This window comes from Pezoporus wallicus, unplaced genomic scaffold (assembly GCF_028554395.1).
Source record: "Pezoporus wallicus isolate ANWC-B61680 ecotype Strahan unplaced genomic scaffold, APGP_CSIRO_Pwel_v1 contig_5524, whole genome shotgun sequence".
NCBI classification, from domain to species: domain Eukaryota; kingdom Metazoa; phylum Chordata; class Aves; order Psittaciformes; family Psittacidae; genus Pezoporus; species Pezoporus wallicus.
The window spans coordinates 1,533,130-1,556,306 of NW_026636622.1; the positions used below are offsets into that span (position 1 = coordinate 1,533,130).

General features: G+C 41.1%; 1 protein-coding gene across 6 annotated transcripts in view; it reads left to right on the forward strand.

Annotated features, from left to right (window-relative positions):
• ARHGAP22 (Rho GTPase activating protein 22) overlaps nucleotides 1–23,177 on the forward strand; it is a 161,521-nt gene that overhangs the window by 82,720 nt on the left and 55,624 nt on the right. Inside the window, exon 1 of one of the 6 annotated variants that reach the window (XM_057401053.1) lies at nucleotides 19,591–19,853. The exons of the other annotated variants lie outside the window; for them this stretch is intronic. Within the exon in view, the coding sequence (XP_057257036.1) occupies nucleotides 19,802–19,853 (52 nt within the window). The 5' untranslated portion in view covers nucleotides 19,591–19,801. Of the gene's footprint in view, nucleotides 1–19,590; nucleotides 19,854–23,177 lie in introns of those variants that run through there. 6 annotated transcript variants of the gene reach the window in all.

Below are 23,177 nucleotides of genomic sequence, written 5' to 3' on the forward strand. Positions count from 1 at the left end.
TATCAGCACTTCAGCTGATGCAAGTGTCACTATTACAAATGGAGAGGTAGTAGAGAGCCTCTGTTTTGTTTCTAAAAAGCTTTTGGGTTTTCTCTTCTGTGTTTACTCAGCAATGTGTTCCAGCTCCTGCGGAAAGTAAGTTGGTTATTGAGTATATTGAAGGTTTTGCTTTTTTGTTTTTTTTTTTGAAGGAAAGAAAAAATGAGCCTCTTCTGCCACAAGAGGGAGAGCATGAGAAACGGCAGAGAGAGGAAACCGCATGGCGACGGTTCTGCTCATGTCTCTCTGTTCCAGGCCCCACAAAGGGATAGCGATTTTTGGACCTGAACTCCTCCTGTCATTATGCCCATATGTACTGGAAAGCACAGATGCTAGAGATGGTCAAAGTCTAGTGAGCCTTGCCTAATCAGTGTTGCCTACTGGTTCTTGCATGAATTGTGATTGTATCTCAGTTTGAGGTGAATATTGCCAAGATTTTTTATGACTCAAACTTGCAGATTGATTTACTCAGTGAGTCAGTCATAGTGCTAGAACTGGGGCGTGGAGTCCAGGGAAGAAAGAACATCGATGGTTAGAAGTCATCATTGCTTGTGTCTGGTGGGCACTCTGTTACTAAACCCATTTAACTAAATGGATACTGATTTTTAGTTAATTCACTATCCAACCAAGTCATGCTGATATACTTCTAATGTACTCTGACTTTTGTTGTGTTGAAGGGCTACAGCTATTTAACTGCATTGAGTTTTATGTCAATTTAGTTAAATCGGTGTGAAAGTGAGTATTGACAAGCTCCAAGTATTTCATAATGGGGTTTTGCATTGTAAGTTCATTTTCCTGTCAGTTCAGGTTTTAACCTATATTCAGCTTTTCGTTTGGTTGTCAATGATAACATCTTCTAGGCTTATTTTTATTTTATAAAATCTGCCACAAAATAATTGAGTATTAGTGCTATAAGAATCAACACATCTGAACCAGCACTAAAGCTACCTTTTGTTTTGGTTCCTCCTTGCTGTAGATGTGCTATTATAATAGGTGTCTCAATCAGTTATTTTGTCTCATAGCATTCTTTTTTAATTTTTCCTTTGATAAGAAGTTTATCAGAGAATACTTTCCAATCCCCTAGTATCATGGTTAACTTACAGAATCTATGAAAGGCATCTGTGAAAGTGAATTGCAAATGTTGCTCAGTTCAGCTGAAGTGGATGGAATATAAAATAGCAAGTAGATCTGCTGGGAATGTATATATTTCTGTGTGGCAGGCTCACGTAGATGGTTCATGACACAGAATGGAGCAATAAGAGTTCCTTCTCCTGGCTTTATGGATGCCTATTGTGTGACTGTGAACACACTGCTCCCTTTGTCTGCTGGCAGTTCCTTGCCTGACTGTTCTGTAGTGTGTTATGATGATAAACTCTGCAGGGCATGGACCATCACTTGCTGTGGTCTAAAAGAGCCATGCACATCCTTATTATCTACCACTCCCTCATTACACTATTTTTAGTTGTTTGTCTCAACCAGTTGTTACTTCTGTCTTGTAGATAGTGGAGACTGCCAGCTGCATGTTTAGACAGCACTTAGCACTTAGCAGCCTACACTTAGCGAACCTCTTTAGTCACTACTGTGACTCTATTTCCACCAGAGCTCTGTATTTTAGAGTAGTATGACACATGGAGTTATGGCCTAAATTTTAACTGAGGTGTCTGTGTCAGCTGTTTCTGTGGTGATGTTATTAGCCATACCTCAGTGCATCTCAGGTATTGAATTCATAAACCAAGTTGAGAGGCAAAGTTTGAGGCATAATGTAAGGGGGCAAATTGGACGGTAGCAGTGGTATATAAATTAGCAAGCTGAACTCAGTTGTTTCCTGAAAACTGAAGAGAGAAAAAAAATCCGCTTTCTCTAGCCAAAGTAAAATCTTCGCAGTTTAGGCAGGCATATTAATTTAGGACATTTCATCCGGTATTTACAGCTTTTAAAAACTGTCAGGACAGCCTGAGGTTTCAAAAAGATTAATTCAGGGATGCCAAGCATACACCACACAGGCCAGAACATTCCCCTCCCATCCTGTTTGTTGGTGGTTCTTCAGATGTGGGCAGGAAGTGGGTCAAGGACTGGAGGGATTATTCTGGTAGTCTTGTCCCTGCTGTGCTCCTACCCAGAGGCTCCATAGATTTTTTTATTTTTTTTTTTCCCCAACATGTGAAAAAAATTCTAACAACTCCTATGCATGCAGTAGTGATGCATCTGATGATGTGTTGGAAAGCGCAGGCAACACCTCCTGCATTTGACTCTATACATGCACATCCCATCACAAGATGTCACTTGTCACTGTTGTCTGACAACTATCTGTCATGTGATAGACCTCTAGTGACACAATAGGGGTAGGGTACAATGCTTGAGGGCATCTGGAAGTGTGAGTTACTTCCAGTTACTTCCAGTACCAGGTGAGTTACTGTGTTTGTGTTTTACTGTTTGTGCCAGGCAGAGGGAGACTGAACATCAGGCAGTTCCCACACTAAACAACTGGGCAGATGGGAGACCATGGTGGCTCCTGGTTGCTGCCCTTGCCTCTCCAAGAGCTCACCACATGCTCAGCAACTGTAGTGCCACAAACTGAACCTCATGGTGGATTTAGTTTTGCAAGGTAAGGAGCATGTGAATAAGAATAATGGTGTCATGGTTGAGATGCAGCCTGTGCTTCATAAACTGAAATATGTAATATTCATCTGTTTGAATTGTGAACCTCTAATCCAGGTAGACTTGCTGCTTGTTTTGGCGTTGTTTTTTTTTTCCCTACATGGAAACAGCTGCCCATTTTTATGTGCTCTTACGGGAAAATCCAGTATTTGTCCAATTAGAAGTAATTCTGAAACTGTTCTGATAGCTGCACCCATTCAAGGGGCAGCCTGGCAGCCAAGGTGGTAGCAAGGGATTGTGCCAAAGGCCATGAAGAATTCCAGCTGTGAGCAAATGTCAGAGCAGCCTCTGGATACCCAAGCACTGCCCCCTTCCAGCTGTCTTTTCTTTCACAGCTGTGGGAATGTTTAAAAATTATGGATAGCTAGGGAGGAGGGGAAAAAGGATCACAGTGACTTTCAGCTCTTTGGCTGAAAGCCAGATATGTTGTTACGGGCAGAAATTCAGCATTGCAACTGCAGCCATGAGAGAGGTATTCAGAGACTGGGATTTATTTTTAAGTATACTTAATTCCAAGTTTCTTTCTCAGAATGTGAAGCCCTTGTTGGCATGCTGGGGCCCAGCCTGCCCTTTCTCACTCTCCCGGCCCTGACCTAGTCGTGTTTCATTCATTCCTCTCAGCTGTTATTAATAGAGATCGCTTAGTTAATTTTTCATTCTCTCTCAGCTATTCCCGCTCCAGTTCTGGTGCTTGAGGAACTTGGGACAGCTGAGATGGATGTGAGGAAGCTGGGGTGGATAGAAGGGTTAGGTTTCTGTCTCCAGGTGTTTACCTGCCAGGTTCTATTCCCATTGCTGCCCTCAGGTTACTGGGGAGCTTGCTTGCAGCAGCTGTGGTTAGTGAATGAGATGATTCAAGCTGGCCTTCCTTAGGTATCAATTTGAAATGCTCAGGCCATGTAACTACTGTCTTTTTCAGTGCAGATATCCCTTTTAGTGTTGGAGTTGGAGACCGAGGTGTCCAAAGCATGTAAAATGACATGGCTAGGATTTCCTTCTGTGAGTCCAAAAAATGTCATGTCTAGATTTAGCTTGTCGTCAAAAAGAACATGATCACCAGGGTTTGATTAAGGAAAGAATTTCAAAGACTGAAATTACTCAGTGGACTGTTGCAAGTTCAGAGAAATGTTTGTGTTAAAAGAGTAGGTGACACCATTTTAACTGTGTTTTAAAATTGCATTTTCCATCTCTTTGAATGGATGGGAAATGTATGGGTGTTTTTTCAGCTAGAAGCAACAAATTTCAGATTAGTGGAGAGTCTTATTTATTGATCCAAAATTGGTTATGGAATTGGAGAGAAATGTTCTGGTGAAAAAATACAAAACTATGTCTTTTGGTATGTCCTGGATCTGTTACTGTGACCCCATCTACCTGCAAGTCTTTGAAAACCTCTGGCATAAGTACATGGATGAATGACATGTATGGATGTTGTTGCCTACATCACTGAGTGGCTGTTATGGTTATGCTTAGGCTGCTGCTGGTGAAGCGCTATAAATAACACGAAAAACCTAGCCCAAGGAGGATGGAAAGGCCTGAGATTCAGGGTGTGAATCTGTTTTGTGCTGCATGTTCATGCCTCCTTCTGCAAGGTAGCTTGGCATCCTGAACCGCAAGCTTCTAGAGAACCATACAGTTCAGCTGAGGCAGCCTTGTTGCTTTTTGTCTATCCCTGATTCCTGTGCTTGACTGCTCAAGTTGAGAGGTCCTCTGTGCCAATTTAGGATAGCCACACCTGTGGGAATGGAAAGTTATGTTAGGTTTGTCAGCTACCTTTAAAAGTATCTGAACACTAAAGGGATATTAGGATAACAGAATATATTTACTTCTTAACAAATACTAGCTTTTGTCCACCTGTGTTTTAAATAGCTTCTAGGAAGATCCAAAGACTTCCTGCTGTTTGTAACTTAACAAGAGATTCAGTTTTAGTTCTGTCTGGGCAGAAGTGTTAACTGCTTCATTAGTTTCTGTGATGGTGATGGCATGTGGGCCCTCATCCACTCAGACAGTAGGTAGCAGGTGTTTACCTCTTACCTATAAACATAATAATTCACATCTCTTAGAAGGACCACTCCTTCCCGGCTCAGTGGAGTACAGCATTCAAACACGGCTCTTAAAACTGAAATGTATTTCTATAGAAAGTTAAAAATAGACATCTGAATTTTATATAAATTTGTAAGTGAAAGGGATGGAAGGAATTGACTTTAAGGGTATTTGACTGAGATTAGATATAATGGCAGCCTAATAAGTTTGGGAATAAACAAAAAAGTTTTGAGGGACAGAGAAGTTAGGAAAACATTCAATGAAGCCAGAGACATCCATAGTCAATTATCTGATTTACACTGTGTTTCCTACCATACAAGGATATTGGGAAAGCAGAATCCACTCATGCAATGAGGTGTGTAGATAAAGTAAGGCTGCTAAAATAGGAGACAAGAGTAGATTTAGTCTTAAACCAGCAGTGAGATGAGTTGGTCTCTTTAACCTGGGACTCAAGACATCATCTTGCTTTTACTGGGAAAAGCAGATTGTTTGTTGCACCACATTGATTTGTTAATATTGTACGAATTGAGCCTTTGAGGTTCACTTTTGTCATAAACACACAAGCGGTGCGTGTATGTTGTAATGAAAGGCTTTAATAACGTTGATTAGGAAGCCTGTGTGTGCCTTGCCGCTAATAACACCAGTGCGGCTGGAGAGGCTACAGAGGTAAGTAGCTGTTGTTGTGGCTTCTAGCAAGGGTTCTCTTCAGGCAGGGAGCAGATGGGAGATGGGGAAAAGAAGGGAGTTAGGGGAAAATATGGGTTCCACATGGAATCGTTATTGTTCTGTTCTGTATTTTTCCCATATATAAACCCAAAGTGCCACCCCCGTTGCTTGAGGCAGGAGAGATCTTGCAAGAATTGAAGGGCCTAGCAGACTCGTGAAAAGGGCCAGCTAGCCCTCTCTCCTTACAGCTTTGGCCTTTGGTGCTTTGGGTTGTTGTTTTTCAAATTGCTTTGGATTTTCTTTTCTTACTGTTGGCAGCATGTATAGTCCCTGGGATGTTTTCACATCCCTTTTAACAAGTTCTGCACCACCTGGCTTTTTTTTTCTGCTCTCTTTCTTGTCTTTAAGCCATGAAATACTGTAGGGAAAATGCTTCTGATAGACATGATTTGTTCCTATTGTATATTCTCCATGGCTTGAGGCTTGTACAATGTTCTGTGGGTTATTTCTGGATAGCATTGTAGGCATTAATGCTGAGGTCCAGATTCCATTGCAGAAGATGCTGTCTGACAATATAAATGGATAGGTTTACAGGAAATCTCAGAGAAATGTGAAACAGCAGTAAAAAATATGTGCCAGTGCAGGATCTATATCTACCACTGACAACTCCAGAGCTGCCTGTCAGTTGAACAGCAGCTCAGCATGCTTGAAAGAAGAGCAGTAGTTTATAAAAAACCTTACTTTGTGTATGTGCAGGAAAAGGAGTACAACTGGTTCTGAGTCATCTATGTAGTTGTGATAGTCCTGCCAAACTGTTTGCAGTAGCTTGTGTATAAGCCATATAGTAACAGAACAGTCAGAAACAGTTTTACTGTAACATTGCTTTTCCATAGGTAGATCTCAAATACTAGTTACCTAGTTACCTGAAAACTACAATTATGACAGGAATCTGGTTTTCACAGAAATTAGGCTTTTTACAGTTTAAGTAAAATCACTTAATTCAGATGAGAATGACATGGAGAGAATCCTGGCTGTGATGCTGGGAAGCTGTTCAGCTGGGCATACAGCAGGTAACTGTATGACAACATGTAAATTCAGAGAGCCATGTAATACCTTGGAATAGAATTGATGATGTGAGGTCTCTTACTTTGCAGCCCAAACTATGCTTTCTTTGCTGCTTTCATCACGTACAAATTCCTTTGTAATTAGCCATTCCCTGTCATCTCTCATTGTTGCCAAGATTAATTTTTCCATAACGTACACGTTTTCAAATAATATATTGGTTTTAATCTCCTGTGGTTATTTCTCTCTTCATAACCTATCTAGGATTCTTTGATCTAGTTTTGTCATTGCAGTTTGCAACACACTATCTTCACATACTCTTACACTTGCAGATCTTTATGAACATATTATCTGAACACTAAATAAAAATTACAGGATGTGCTCTTTTGGGAGAGAGAAACGATGGATGCCTCTAAATGTAGTAGCTCTTGGTGCAAACATGAATCTAGACACAAGACCTGAAGCATAGCTGAGACTAGAGCCTAATACTGCGTGTATTGTAGTGAGAGATTAGACATGTACTGAAAAGCTGACAGTCTGAAGCTGTTTCAAGAATTTAACAGGGTTTTCGAGTTGTTAGTACCAAAGATGTAGTCATGCACTGTTCTGATTTTAATTCATTTTGATGTTTCATATTTGTACTAAAAAAAAAATACATCCCCCTAGGCTCTAAACCAGCAAGCTTTATTTCGACACAGATATGGTCTGCTTATATAGATATGCTCTGCTTATATCATTCCAATTTTGTGTTGGATTAGGTATCTTTTCTCCTGCAGCTGGCATGAGGCTGATGTAAACTCTCTTTTGTGTGCTTTTGCTAATTTGACAGAAATGTGATTGTGTCAGTGCCTGATCTAGCTCAGTCATGCCTTAAATGATTTGGTAGCTTAGAGCCAGCAGTAATTGTTGTGGAACTTCTGCCATGTTAAGCAAGACAGAAATAAGAAGTTGTCATCTTCACCATTTTGCATAAGGGGAGCTACAGCAAAGGGAACAAAACCATGTTCCAGCTCAGAGCAGAACTGGCCTTCTGTCTCTGAGCTTCCTACTCTGCTGCTTGCTATTGCATGTCCCTTCTCAAGTTTAGTACACTGCATGATGTGATAATGCTTTTTTTGAGAAGCCCTTCAGAGTTTTGGGTTCCTCTGGCAGTATTTGTGCTCCAGACAACTTGAGTTACTGCAGTAAGGAATTCAGGAGCCACAGGAAATGGTACTGTAATGAAATCCAAGCATTTTGCCCCTGCTGCTTTTCTTGTTGTACAGTCTTATTGTAGCAACCCAATCCATTTTGTCTGGAATACTTTGCCCTTTATAAACCAATACCACCTCTGAAACCTATTGTTTACCATCTTCCTGTTGATTAGTATTTCATTCTCTTCCTATTACTTTTATTCTTGCTTGGAGAAGGGGTCTGGCTCAGGCCAGTAATTACATGGATTATTCCTCTTTTTTGTTATGCCTGCTTGTAAATTATAGATTATAATAACATTAAGCTTTATAGTTAGCTGGAAATTTTGCATTTAACGTTAACATAAGCTTGATTACAGTTTTCAAAGGGACTGTCAAGCCCTGATTCTCCTTTAAGGTACAGTTAGTGCCAGGTATAGACACAGTTTGACGTCCACCTAGCAAAACCACTGTCATGTGTGCAAGGTCATTACAGCAGAATTAGGAAGACTAGTTATTTTGAAGTAGTGTGTGAAGTCCTTCGGGTCCAACCAGCAATCTTAGCTCTGGTTTTGTCAGGTCATGAATAGAGCAGGCTAAATGCCGGGTAAATCTCCCAGAGTTCCCAGGCTGGGAATTAGCCACTGACCTTAAAGAGTCAATCTAGGGGAAGGGCTGTAGAGGAGAGTGCTGAGGAAAAAGATAGTACTTTAGAGGGCAGAAGGAAAGATCTAAAAGCTCATTGAGATGGTGAGAAGGCTCTATCTCCTGCTGAAGTTACTATCTCAGAAAGATCATTTGCAGAGATGCTCTCCCTTTCTCAGGCCCTTTCCCTGGGTGACTCAGTCAGACTCAGCAGAATTCACTCGGCTCCTTTCTACCAGGACAGAAAACATTGGAGAGCCACCAGGACCAGGCTGAGGTGGTGGATCTATCCCAGACAAGGCAGCCTTTACCTGCCCAGGGTACTGCCCCTTTACTCCCAGCCTGCATGATTCAGGCAACCTTGTGCAGAAGCTGTTTCAGCACTTACAGGCAACTGAAGGAGTCTTGCAATGGATATTGCTGGGCAGCCGTAAGAAGCGGCAATGTTCCTAGCCTGGCAATGATGCAGATGTTGCATTTAAGCAAGAGTTGAACACAGGGAAGTCAGGCGATGTCAGTTTTTAACCCTACTTCTCTTGCTTAGTGGATTACCGTGATATACTGCTTAGGCTTGCTGGTCAGATCAGAGCAATACTGTTGCCTACTCCTTTTGCGGCAGTGCTGTGGACAAAGTTTCAGCTGAGCAGTGGCTTCTGTAACAGCTCCTTGACCATACACAGTGGATAGCCAGTGTATGACAGCATGTCTGTTGTCAGCTGCTGTACAGTGATAGATCCTGTTTAACATACCTCAAAATAGTCAGAAGCATTCTCAACTAAGGTACTGGTCACTGTTGCTCTAATTACTGTATCAAAAAGCATCTAAGCAGTCAAAATTGCTTCAGAAATTGTTCTCACACTGTTTGGCTGCAGCAGCCTGTTCGGAGCTCCTAAAAATAGCCACCTATGGATCAAAGCCATGGCTGCTAGGACTGAAAATGCAGACATCCTAGTTCTGTACTCTGAAACAATAATGTATACACTGCAGAAATGGGGAAGAAACAGCAAATCAAAAATATTTAGATGAATATTTTCCACCTCGGCACCAGTAAGGTGCTGATATCATGGGAAAGATCATCAGACCGCTAAGCTGTTCCAGAGTTTGAAATGCAAGAATAAGTCATTATTAATGTTACTCCTCTTTTTGTCCTCTTTATTGAGCGTCTAGCTTCTCAAGTGACAGTGTGTTAGTCATCTTCATTATAATGTTGGTACTGAACATCAGAAGCTTTTCCTGTGTTCATTGTGTATGCTGGGGACCATTGTGGCTTCACTTTCACTCACTTCCTGTCCTCTGCATACACGTTCTAAATTGGAAGATGGAAAATCTAGAAGTTACAAAATTTAGAATTTATAAAATATGGAATTTATAAAAACACAAAGCAAAATTTGGCACATAGGAGAGCACACTGCAAACGAAAGTTACCTCATTTCCAGTGTTGCCCTGTGCTCCTTTTTTCACAGGTATCACTCTCAACAGATAAAAGTCAGTACAGCACTGCTGACTTGAGTAAAGCAATGCCACCTGGGAAGCTGAGCTTGTAGGGAGCTGCCTCTTTCATCTGCAAATTTACCATCAGTCGTGGATTTCGTGACCCAAGCCTCACCCAAGTCCCATAGCAGTGTGCCTGTTCTGTGATACAACAGGACATGGCTGGAGATTTATTGACAGCTTTGAGTCCATTTAAAAATTGGAGAAAATACCTTCAGTTATGCAATTAGAGATGCTTTCTTTCTGACAGTGACTTCAGTAGCCCTTTTCCTATGGTCATCTGTCCACTTTTATTCAACAGACATGTGCCTTCCTGTAAAATAGATTTAGGACTTTGATCATATTCTTGATCTCCCCTACTCTAATTGAAACAATCCCCAAAAAGGACATACCAAAATTAAGAGCAACGGGAATAGTTTCAGAGGAATGGATGGCTTCCATGCAGAAAGAAACTGCCTAGGTCTTAAGAGTAGATAGAGAGGTGGATACAACAGAACTGGATATAACTGTGAACAGTATGGGCAAACAGAAAGGGAATAATTAATTATTCAGGACTAATCATAACACAGCAGTTAGGATTACTTAGATAATCAGAATTTATATTTTTAAAATGGAAAAAAGGCTTTTTTTTTTCTTGACAATTCACAATTATATTGCAGCCCTCATTACTGTAGTTTATTATGGGAGCTAAAATCCAAATGGTTTCAGAATGGGATTAGGCTCTCATACGATAGCAAGTTTGTTGGTAGCTGTTACAGACAGCTGTAACATATGGATGTGTATATTCTATATACAACAGCGAAAAAACTACATTTCTGTTGTACTTTTTCTGTACCTTCTTACTGTACATCCAACTCTGATCTGACTGGACATGGCTGTTCTTCTGGTTTACAGTTTTGTTTCTTTATTTTAACTTAAGCCTCAAGTTTGTATAGTGTTCTGGAACTTGTTTAACTTGCAGTGTTGTGGGATGTATGGTATACCTGACCTAAACAGTTTGTTTACCACTGATACTGGGGGTTGGACTTGTGAACCAAAGTGACCCAGGCTGGGTACAGTTTCCCAGTATGTTAGATAAACCCATGGGATCCAACCCTTTTGAGGAAATGTTGCACAGCCTAAGATATTTGATATTTTAAATGTCTCCTACTCTGGTCCTTCCTCCTGAGACTGCATCCACCTGCTTTCTCGCCCTGGGGCTGCATTATGTTCTTGACATAAACCATTGATGCCCTGTTATAAAATCTAATCAATAATGATTTCCCTCTTTAAATATTTAATTCTCTGTCTTTGAATAAGTACTGTGGTAGAAAATCATAATTTTTGGCTGCTGTAGAGAGCAGCTGACCCCAGTCTAAAATGAAGGCTGTCGTGGTAGAGCTGGTGATCTATGGTGACGGGGTGGCTAAGCTACCTGAATGTTTGTGTGCAAATGATTTGCAACAAATCATCTTGACCTGTTAGGTGAGGGCATTTGCATTGCTATTACTGGGTTTGGAGTTAGCATCTTGATTTCTGGCTCTTCAAATGTTTTTGAGTGTGTATCACTGCATTAGCTTCAGGTATGTTGAGATGATTTTCTGCCATGCAATGGGTGAGAAACTTGGAGGAATCAGTGCAGTTTAAAGTAAACTGCTGGTAAATTTGCTTCATATCTACCATGTTCGGTATGAAAGGTGGAGAGACTACATTTCATTCCCTAGGGACAAGTGAGTAAAGCATAGTAATGCAAATTCACGGTAGCCTATGGACTGTGGACCTGTGTACAGCAGAGGAGTGATGAAGATGCCGACAGTCCTTATCAGTGAGGCTAGTGGTGTGAAAGGTTTAGCTGGTCGGTGTTGACAGATCAAATCAGTTCAGAGCACAGAGCATGCAACTGTCTCTTGCTCTCCATCCTCCACTAGGAAAGGAACTGTCTGAGTCCCTGTAGCATTATCCTGCAGCTGCAGGGCCTTTTCTGAACAAAGAGGAACTCTTAGGCCTTAATGCTAGTGAAGAAAGGCAAAATTGGATTTTTCTTTTTTTTTTTTTTTTCTGCTGCTGTTTGGGGGTTTCTTTTTTTTTTGTTATTTTACATTTTGGTTACTTGCCTCCATTTTTGTTCTCTAGGCAAGTAATGATCCTGGGGGAGGAAATCTGTGGAAAGATAGTGGTTTAGGCTTCCTAAATTGAAATTACCTTTCAGCAAAGCAGTGAGGACAGGTTCATTTTGGGTCATCCCAAGACAGTTTGCTGACTTCCAGACCAGTGTTTTTAAGTTTATTTTCACACTGTTTTTCCTAAGCTTTTCTTTTGCTGTAGATCAGCAGAAATCTATTTATCAAGAGGAATATTTAAATAATTCATGAAAAACTCAATAATTTGAGATGTTTTAATTAGGCCAGACCCATTTGCTGAATTAAAAAGTGTTCCAGTTTGCTGGAAATATACCTTCCACTTCTTCTGGCTCTGTTCTGTTGCAGAGATTCTTCTGTGGGTTTAACTACTCTAACTGCACCAATCTGAACTTGAATGTATGTTGTACACTTATTACTGCGCAAGGGTGAAAATAGCTGTGTTCTTTAGTCAACACAGCTGGCTTAGCAGACACTGCCAACACAGTTAAGTATCAGTTACCTGTTTTCACATGAGGCTTTTGTTCAGTGTGACCTACAGGATGTGTTATGGTAGCAGATCTGCAGCTTTGTTAGTCTAAGCTGAAGCTGTACAAGAATGATACTTCAGTCTGTATCTGATATCCCTCTGGCATCTTTGGAAAAAACTTATAGTATAAATCTAGCTCTGGAGCTTAGTTAACAGGCCAAAAGCTGTCAGCCGTGGCTGTGCACAGGAAAGAAGTGGAGCCAGATTCTCAGCTGGGGATAAATTAAGATTTGCTGATATCATTAGAGCTGATTGACTTCTACCTGCTGAGAATTTGGCTCAGTGTCATGACTACATTTATTTCCCCTGCTGCCCCTTGAAATACAGGCATCTTCTGTTTGATTGAATATGTCTGTATTCTAGTTGGGACAATTTCTGTTGTAACTGCCAGTTCTGAAGATAAGGTGTTTACCTGCTTGTCAGCTCTATTAGAGAGAAAGGGAAAAACTGAAAGTTAAATGTCAAGCCACATGATGATGCTGTGAGGAGGCACCATACAAACAGAAAGAAGGGATCCTCGGCCGAGTGCAGGACTAAAGGGGTTGCAGGTCACAGGCAAGCAGTAGTATAACCCTGAAAGAAGGAACAATCTTGGTTTAGGATACAGGAACCTGCACTGTTTCCTCACATTTTTACATGAAAGAGAAGTTCTGTCTCAGTCTCAGCCCAGTGGAGGGGTGTGAAAAGAGAAATGCTGAAGTATAGAACCTTGGGTACTCGAGCCTGGTTGTAGCCTAGCATTCAGATTCAGTTCAAAACCAGTGAATTGCCAAGGCAGATGTAATGTGCTTGAATGAGTTTAATAAGATGATCAGGGCTCTGTTTACCAGTGTGGCTTGCTTAGAGCAGTGCTCCCAATACCCAGGGAAACAGGAAGAAATTATAATTAAAGGCAGCTTTTAAATTCAGTATGTGGCTGATTTGCATTTTACCATTATATTCCTCTTTCCCCTTGCCCCTATAAAAGCCCGGAGAGGTTTGCATGGTGAGACTGGCATTGCTGTGTTTCATTATGTATGCTTGAGGGAATGCGCAGTAGCAATTGTGTAATGAGAATGAAAATCAGAGATTACTCTGGGGAGAAAAAGAAACTTTTCCCTTAAGCGGTGTCCAGAGGCTTTCATCGTCTTGATTGCACATGTGGGGCAAGGTTGTGACTCTGTTACTAGCAGCGCTGGAGGGGATTGTTGGGGGCTTGTACACAGTGGCTCTGGAGCTGCAGGATAAGGGTATCTCACAGAAGCTGTGCTGATAGCTTATGTTGCATGTGCAGTCTGTCTGTTCAGCTCCTATCTTTCTGTCCTTGTCTTCGTTTTCATTATGCTGCTTGGGATGTAGAGTACAGATGTCTCTGCTAAACTTCTTTGCTTGCATGACTAGGAGCAAAATTGCACCTATTTCATATGCTGAGGGTAGAAGCAAAGGCTCCTCTCAAAACACTTGCAGATCTGCAATGATTTATTCTGATCCATTTTATCTGCTGTGTCTCTAAAAAGCTATTCTTTGCATTCAGTTCCAGCAGTAAAGATATTTTACTGAATCAGTTTGTTATCAATATCTTTAATTAAGCACTTTAAACCTACTACTCTGTCTTGTTCCACTTTGTTAGTGCTGCAGACAGATTTCTGGCTTCATTTTGGTTTAGGTACCTACATAATTTCATTTCTTTCATTTACAGAATTTAACAAGATTGTGGGGTTTCCCTTTCAGAAATATGTAGGCCTACATTCATATGCTGTGGTTTATTAATATGTGTTTTCCCTTAAAACCCTAATTTTTAATACTATGATTAGTAAATCTTGCAGCTTTCATTAATAAAAAGCAAGTCTTTTGCTGCTTGTGAATTTAAAATAAAGATCTGTGAAGGCTCATAAACCAGAAGATAAATAATAATGAAAACTTCCCATCAGCTGGAAGCCAGTCTCCTGATTTTGGTGGGCTGACCTGTAATTTGTGAATACCTGGAGTGACAGTGATCAGAAGCCAGATTGTGCACAGGCTGGTTGACAAACAAAAGTCATTGTTACTTCAGAAACATGTAATTTAAAAACCAGTCAAGATAAAAATGCATCCTGGAAGCTATAAGTGGACTTCAGACTACATTGTAATCTTCTGTATCAGGTGTTTTTTCAGCACACCACCCTCTTCAGCTTAAGGAGTTTAGGAAGTCCTGGTAAGCAGAATAAGGAAGCACAGGGATGTACTAGGGCGATAGCATCTGTACCCCTCCAATGCCCTGTCCAGTTAACTAGAGAGAAAAAAAAAACCAAAATCAAAAAACAACAAACCATAGGATGAATTCTGTAGCCTTTATGTAGGGGAAGTCCCATTAACTTCAGTGGGAAAGTCTGCATTCTGATTTTTAGGAAATTAATATCATATATTCACACAGTAATACCACAGAGCTTTGCAGAAGTGACGAATGGAACAGTGAAATGCCTCTAACTCTGGACTTCTAGCACGTAATTCCTGCAAACTCTTGTCTTTGAATTTTGAAAATCTTTTCTTCATTGGAACATGTTTGCTTGAATGCGGCTTTAGGAATACAGCCAGTGGTGCTTGAATATACCCATAACGTAGCCATAAATTAAACCCCGTTCTTGCTCTGAGGCAGATAAGCATGAAGGGTATTGGTGTTCTGTTGAAGAATCATACTTAAGTCATCAATGAGTACCTTCATTTAATGAAGCCATAGTATGTTAATATTAACACTGCAAAAGGCTGTAAAGTTACAGGCAGCCATACTAGCTAGCTACAAGCATTTAAAAGCCTGGGCATGAACTCCTACTTGGCTATTCTGGCCATAATTAATGATGACAAGTATGTTGGAAAAATAATTATTTTGCTTGCTTTTAAAGACAGTTGCTCGAGGCAAGTGAGACGGTGGGATTTATGTGGTTGTAATAAGCATATGTAGATGGCATCTTCCCAGAAGAATATTGTAGCCACAGGATCTTTATAATTGACCTGAGATCCCTTTGTTCTGCAGATACAATTTATGTATGAGGTTCACAGACTAAAATGACCCTACTTGTTTTAGGGCAGGCTGAGTTCTAAACTGCTGAAAGGAAAAAAGGCCACTTTTATCAGCCTAGCCAGCAACAGATAGAAATCTCTTATGGTCACTTTGCAGGGGGTAGAAATCTTTTTAAACGGGTACTCTGAGTGCACGCTCTTTCCATCTGATAAAATAGAACTTGAGGGTATGGGAGCAGGCTGGGGTGAGTGCTGCTACAGTCATCTGGTATCCCTCCTGTGTTACAGCTCACATAGCATGGCAGCTTTTGCCCAGAATGTGGCCATGCCATCCTCTGATGGCCACCTGCCTGCTCATTTACCATGTTCAGCTGCAGAGCCTTGGTCCCTTTCCAGCCCAGACATGGTGGTGAAGTCAAAGAGGAAGTGCCTGCTCCTCCACTGCCTGTCACTCTAGTGCATTGTGTTAGTGGGTGATGGAGGGCAACTGCTCCACCTCCACTCCTCCTCCTTCCCCACCAGTCATTGCCATCCTCTGCACTCAAGGGCTGAGAGCCATGTAGCCTTGTCATATAGGCTGTCATCACATGCTTTAACAATAAGGTAGAGACTTACTGCCTTTCACTTGGAGTTTCATGCAGACTTTGCCCAGGTGGGAAATAACAGCAGAAAGTCCCCCTAGGCTGTAATTCAGTGGAAAATTCCAACATGTGGCCACAACTAACAGTCTAATAGAAAGTAGCAGTTTTCATGTCTGTTGTCAGTCACTGCACTGTTCCTCTGAGATGGTGAAATTCTCTTGGGCTACAGGAGAGAGAAGGGGAACAAAAAAAACAACTTTGTACTGATCACTTGCATGCATTCAGAAAAACCTTCCTCATATGCCTCTTTTTTTTTTTTTAATCTTGTGGTGAGCGTACAGAAGTCATGATCCCTTTCTCCAATTCCTATCTGTAAGATGGGGGAGGATGGTGCTGACATTCCTAGTAAAGCGTTTTGAAACCTGATACAGAAACTTATTAGAGAAAATGCAGTATGAAGAGTCATAGGTGCTTATCTCCACACTAGTCAGCCTGCTGCTAACAGCAAAGATGGTGCTCAATGTTTGTGCTCTGCACAAATAGCCAGTCTGTGAATGGGAATCTGAAGTTATGGAAAGGAAAATCAGAAGATGAGAGACCCAATAACTATATTAATGCATTATTTTTTTTTTTTGAGTGATGATACCTAACAGAAAAGTATTTAGCGGTCTTGTAGTCCCACTTAAAACTAGTCCTTTCTAAAAGTGCTACTGAAGGAAGCAGACTGAAAGCTGGGTGAATGATTATGTTGGATCCAGTCCAGTCTGTTCTTGGTGTCTGCAGATTTTTGTCAGGATATAAATTTTCACCTGATCTCTCTCTGTTTGGAGAGCTGATTAAGGAAAACTGTGCCTAAGAAACAGAAAAATATGAGCAAATAAAGAGTTCCCCCATTGTGAAGATACAAGGTTTTAGGGTTCCTCAAAGTAAGTTGTGGCGGTAGGAGGTGTGGATGGAATGGAAGAAAAGGAGTCTGTGTTTCATTGCAGTGAATAAGACACACAAATGTTTGTTTGCATAAGTTCAAAGTTCCCTCTGGAAACCAAAGGTCTTAACAGGAGGGCAACCTCTGCTTTTAGCTCCAAGGGCAGAGTGAGTTAGAAATGAAGCAGAATATAGGGGTACTGGCATAAAAAGCAGAAGGGTTTTGTGCGAGGTCATTAAATGGCAGATTTTTAGGCAGGTGGGAGGGGTTACTGCATTAGTCAAAATTTGACCTTGTGTTAAAATGGCAGAGAAGGGAATTCCCTTGTGGTTTTACTGGGTATTTCTTTTTTGTCATTTTAATTTACTGTGAGCAAAAAGGCAGACTTCAGCAAAACTCCAGCCTGGTGTGTTGCTGTGTGGATGGCACGTCTGCTGGCAAAGAGGAAGTTGAAAGATAAAGGGGACGTTCCAAAGGCAGTTTGGGCATAACATCTTTTCCCATGTACCACAGAAGGATAGCAGGAGGAAGTGTCATGACATTCACGGAACTCTACGAGTTCATCCTTACTGCTGAGTTTCTCCTTCAAAATAACTGGATTCTAGTGTAAATCTTTGTTCAGGACCTTCTGGAAGGAATTGTCAGTGGTGGAAAGCCCTTTCCTACCTCCCTCCCCAGGCAAAAAAGAAATAAAAATATCTAGATATTCATGGCTAATTTGTGAGGCCATAGATGGTGTTAGATCTGGAAGATCATCTGAGTAGTCCTTGGCAACATGGGATTAGGTTCAGGTATTGTTTCCAGATTAAATATGGTGTGGATAAATTTTACTAGACTGATTCCTTCTATACTCACACAGACACATTCTGATGTGTGCCAGTCTGATCATGGATGGAAGAGATGTAGTAGCTACATGCACAAAATTTTTCCACTTTCTGAAGCAGGTGGTATTGGGCCATCTCCAAGGGCAGGGAAGTAACTAGTTTAGCCCATTCCAAGATAATGTGAATTCACAACCCACCCCCTGTGGTAGTTCACAGGTGGCAACTGCCCACATCACTGATTCATAGGCGCTCTTTTCTCACCTCTGTTCTCTCTGCTCCAAGGTGCTTAAGTACACTTTTGTTCAAATATGTTAACATAATTAAGCTAAACACAGGTTAACTTAGTTTACTGTGGAAGAATTGTATGCCTGAAAGCTTCTCAGCTTATTTTCAAACTGCCTAATGAAAGAACAGAGACTTGGGGTTTTTGGTATGGTACTACAGATGTAGGAACAATGACGTCTTATTGGGCATCACAGGATTTATGAATGTTCAACTATGGCAAAGATTTTCAGATTGAACACTGAATGGATTTCCTTCAAGTATGAAGCTTGGCTTTCCTAATTAAAAAAAAATAAATAAATAATATATATATTTGTGAGCTGACAACAGATGGTTCAAGAAAAGGCCCTGCTGTTAGCTTTCTACCTTGTAGAGTGCACCCCTCATTTATACAGTCTGTATTATAGAACTGTATGCTCTTTTATAAGAATAGTACTAGTTTCATTTGAGTCATTTTGCTGATTTAGAAATCTGACTTCACATCCAGCCAATAGGTTATTGGTTATAGGTTATAAATGTTTTCAGGTAACTGCATGCATCTCAGTGCAGTGATGACTTAGCAGTATACCAAAGGCTGGAAGCGGTAAAAGCCAAGAGCTGAACCACCCACGGAAGTATAGATCTCTTGCTTTTACATGTTTTCCATGACAAGTCTATGAGCTTTTAAAAGAGTGAGTCCTGTCATTACTCATAGGAAGACTTAAAGCATAGAGAAATTGATGTGTCCCAGGGTGCATAGGAAGATTTCTGGCATTGTCCGTTATATTCCAAGGAGTGAGGATGGAGGTGTTGCCTGCCCCAGCGATATGCTGTGGTGAAGTGAATTAGAGGTAGGTGACTAGCAGGAGGCAGACATGGATAAATATCATTGCCATTAAATATACTGTCCCAAATTTATGGAATTAGACAGGATACAAAGGTGATACTAAACTGCTTTAAGCTCTCCAGAGAGGGCAACAAAAGCAACAAGAATAAGACTAAATTTCCAGATCAGACCATCCTGGTTGAATAAAAGCAAGAGAGTTTTAGGTGGCTTTTGGTCCTAAAATCAGCATGGCAGAGTGACAGCGCCATAATTCTGGAGGGCAAAATAATGGACTTTAAGTACTTGTCCTTCTCTTAGTACCTACTGCCCAAGAGCTTCAGAGATTTTTACAAATAGAAACATGGCTGTATTGTCACTCCATTTGAAAGGTAGGGAAACTGAGGCATCAGTTATTGGGGGGACTAGAATCAAAACCTTCTGATGATTTCTTTTACTGCTTAGGAAGGACTCTTTCATTTTCACAAGTGCCTAAGAAGAAAATGAGGGGATAGCCCAGTGATCTGACATAGCAGGTTTATAGTGATCGTTTTTCACTCTAGACAAGAACTGGTTAATAGAATCAGGGTTTTTACGTTCTCCAAACCTGATGTGTTTTGTTTGGGCTTTTATTTTTTTCCTTTCTCAACATATTGCTGGTTGCTGTAGCAGCTGAGTAATGCAGAAGTTCTGCCTGAAAAAATGCTTCCTCCTTATATGATACTGTACATATTGTCATGGAAATTGTCCTCATTTCCCCCCCCCCCCCAGCACACTTTAAATAACTTGAACAGCAGTGCTAATGAGCAGAAAGATATCTGCAATCCCCACCGTGCAACTTGACATACTTTATCCCACTCTGAATTCCCTTTGCTCATCACTGAGCATTTTAAAGATCTGGTATAATAATTCGCTTTCTCTCTTTGGTCCAGTCATTTGCTCTTAGCACTTGGTAATAAAAGGTCAGCTTTGGCTGAAACCTCAGTGTTTCAGCCATGCCATTTTTTACTGCCAAATATCTTAAGAAAAGCAAGTGTCTCCGAAAGGGTAAGTCATTATATTTTTTGTGTGTTTAGTGTTGTCTGTTTTGCTTAAAATCACAGTAAAGGATTTATTTGGAATTAGTAAGCAGTGGGAATGGATCTATTCATATTGCCGGTCGGTTAGCACAGGGGGTTTGGTTATTCTGTGTGCATTTTTGGCTCAAGATACAGTGTATGTTATTATCTTGCATTTTACACTCACTAAAGCTGACTGAGAGAAAGTTTAACCCTTTAAACATGGAGCATATGTTTTGCACAGGGGTGGAATTCCTAAGGCAGAGCAAAACAACAACAGAATGCCTATGTATATTTGTTTTTCCAGATAGGTTTAAGTAGGCAGCTGAGTAATGCTCTGGTATTTTTGTTTCTGTTGTTCAAAAGGAGCTTTGAAAAACAACAATAAAAAAATCTACACTGTAATAATAACTTAAAATGAATATTGCCAAGTGAAGAAAAGCATATTTCCTCTTAGCATCTTTCCTATGAAGGGCTACATGTGTGCATGATTCAACATAGATTTTCAGCTCGCTGTTGTGAGGTTTGCTTTGACAGTCGTGTGGGTTTTGTCAGGAAATGTGATTGTTCTACCTCCAAGTAGATATAAAACTCTTCATGAGAGCAGTTTGCCTCTAGCATTGCAGAATTGACAATGTAGTAAGCTCCTAATAGTGAAACATATTGCTTGTATTTTTCTTGTTCTATTGCATGTGTATTTATCATAATGTTTTTTATCTAGCCAGCAGTCCAAATGTGGGGTTTATACAAATGTAAACAGAAGTGATTTCTTTGTTGCTGGAACATGCATCAATTCCTTGGGATCTGAGGAACTGGACTTGCTTACCTGGCCAAGCATTTTTATATATTTTTATATATATATGTATTTGAGATATGCATTTCCCCAATTCTTTGTTTGAATATAAATTGTTTCTAAGGTATAGCTACACAGTGGTATTGAATAGGTTTTCATTGCAGGCTGAAAGTTGAAGAAAAGGTTTTGAAGATATGTGAATTTGCTTTCTTTAACCTACCTTCATGTTTACTACTGGGTTCTTATTTTGAAAGGGGGTTGCACAACAAGAACTATCAGCTGGGATGTGAGAACTGAGCTAAGCTAACCTGTAGCTACTGGTACCAACCTTTTGGTATTTTGTTGAGCAAAATGTATGTGCAGGTACACAAATTTATACAATTGTTCAGGGATTCTTAAGGATAGAACCATGTCAGGAGTCTACATTAGAAAGAATGAGAAAAGCTTATAAGTCAATTCTTAATCTGCTTTTGCTAGTTTTTTTTTTAGGGGTTTGTTGTGTGTGTGTATATATATATGATACTTTACAAGAGGGCATAGGATGGGTTTTGCTCCCTTTTTTTCCTTGTCTGCTGGGAGCACTTAGCTGACCACTGCTTCTTCCCTTATAGCATGTGCCACAGTCGAAATGTCTCTTTAGACAGATGCTGAGGGAAGGTGCCTGCCGAACCCGTGTCTGCAGAAGACATGGCAAGAAAGGGCTGATGGTACAGCCAGGAAAGGTAAGGAAGGCTATTCTCGCAGGTGCACCTGAAGATAAACTTGCTCAGCCCTGATGCCTCTACAAGAGTAGGGGGTGTGCATCCTGCTGAATACCTGTCCATATGCTGTGTATATGTTTCCTGACCCTCTGGTAAGAAGCTGTGATTTATTAGATGAACATCAGTCCGTTTAGGCTCGGAGCCCAGCTTTAGACATCGAGCATGAGTCAACGTGACCTAAAGGTTATAGTTTGAAGCTGAGGAGCAGTCATTCACTACTTAATCCTTTGCCTAGTCACCTGAACCTTGTTGCTGCCGTGCTGTAATTTGGCATTCCCACCTGTGGAGGCAGATGATGTGCTGGTGTGGGAGAGGACTAAGCCTCCAGAAGCAGCGCGGGGATAGGAGCTGTGGCTGTAGGTCTAGACTTAGTGGTGCTGAATCTGTTGGGAGCCAGCATTGGTGCCACAGTGCAGTGGCTGTGATTTGCCTAGCCCTAGAGCTCAGCCTCGAGAGAAAGTCTTGCATGGATGGGAAGGCAGTGAGGAACTGCAGCAGTTCCCCCCCCCCACCCCAAGCAAGAGGGGGCTATGAAGTAACCATTTTAAAACCAGAATCAGCATGGGCATGATCTGGGCCTTCAAGAGATGACAGGGAAACTCAGCCAACAGCAACCAGTGTTGCTGTTCTTAGAAACTCACTACCAACTCTGAAAAAAGTGGAAATTGTCAGCTAACTGGGCACCTCAAATAGCTTTTCCCCGAAAGCAACTTGGTGAGCCAAAGAGGGTCAAGGGTATTGCCTGTCTGAGACTGTTTCTGCAAATCTGTCTGATCTGTGAAAGCCATCTAGCTGTTGAGGATACTCCTTGTCCAGGCATAGTGGCAGGGTAGGGATCCTGTTTCCTTATGATGCCCACTGTGCCCTGTGCTACCCTTTCTTTTGTTGCTTCCAGAATAGCCTGGGAAGGGAAGCACCAAAGCAGGAAGGGAGAACCTGTGTGTCTGAGTGGAGAGTGCTGAGTTACCTGGACAACTCCATGTTTAACATCAGTCTATTAGTCTTGCTTTAAAGACGCCAGACTCCTGCCAGTTTTTGAGCCACTTTCCATCCAGTTACTTGAAGCAATCCCTCCTCAATCCCTTCCGGAAAGCACTTCATTTGCAGAGGTTTTTACTGTGATCTGAGTAAGGACATATTTCCCAGTAAGTAAATGTGGTTGTTAAAAGGCATTAAATGATTATAGAGTGCCCTAGGCATAGCATCAAAAGTGCAGTTGCATAAAAACTATAGTAGCCACAGGCTCCAATGGGTCTGTCCATGCTGTTCTTTGTGTGTCTGATCAGGGAAAGAGCAAGCCAGCAAGAGCAGTGAGGTTTGTGCATGATCTCTTTCCCACAGGTTCAGATGGCCTAAGGATAGGAGCTGCGCTGTAGACAAGTTCATGGACAAAAATACTGGTCACATGGGAAAGAAAAGTCCCAAATAAACACTCCCGATCCAGGCTGGAGAGGGAACTTGCTGAGATGAATACAGGAAGCGGCCAGAAGAGCTGGAAATTGGAATCTGATTCTCTTAAGTCTTATAGCTTGAAATCCCAGGCAGTGCAGGGTTTTGTCTCTTAGCTCTCTGAGCAATGTTTGTACCAAGTTGCAGCTGAAGGCTGATTCTCTCCAACTGAGTTTTATTTTCACCATACTCCATTTATCTTCTCACTAGCATTCCAGGCCAGGCTACACAGCATTTTGGATTAATTCTCTCTCTATTTTTGTGGGGTTGAGAGCTTCTAGACACCCCTAAAGTGAATTGGCCAAGCTGA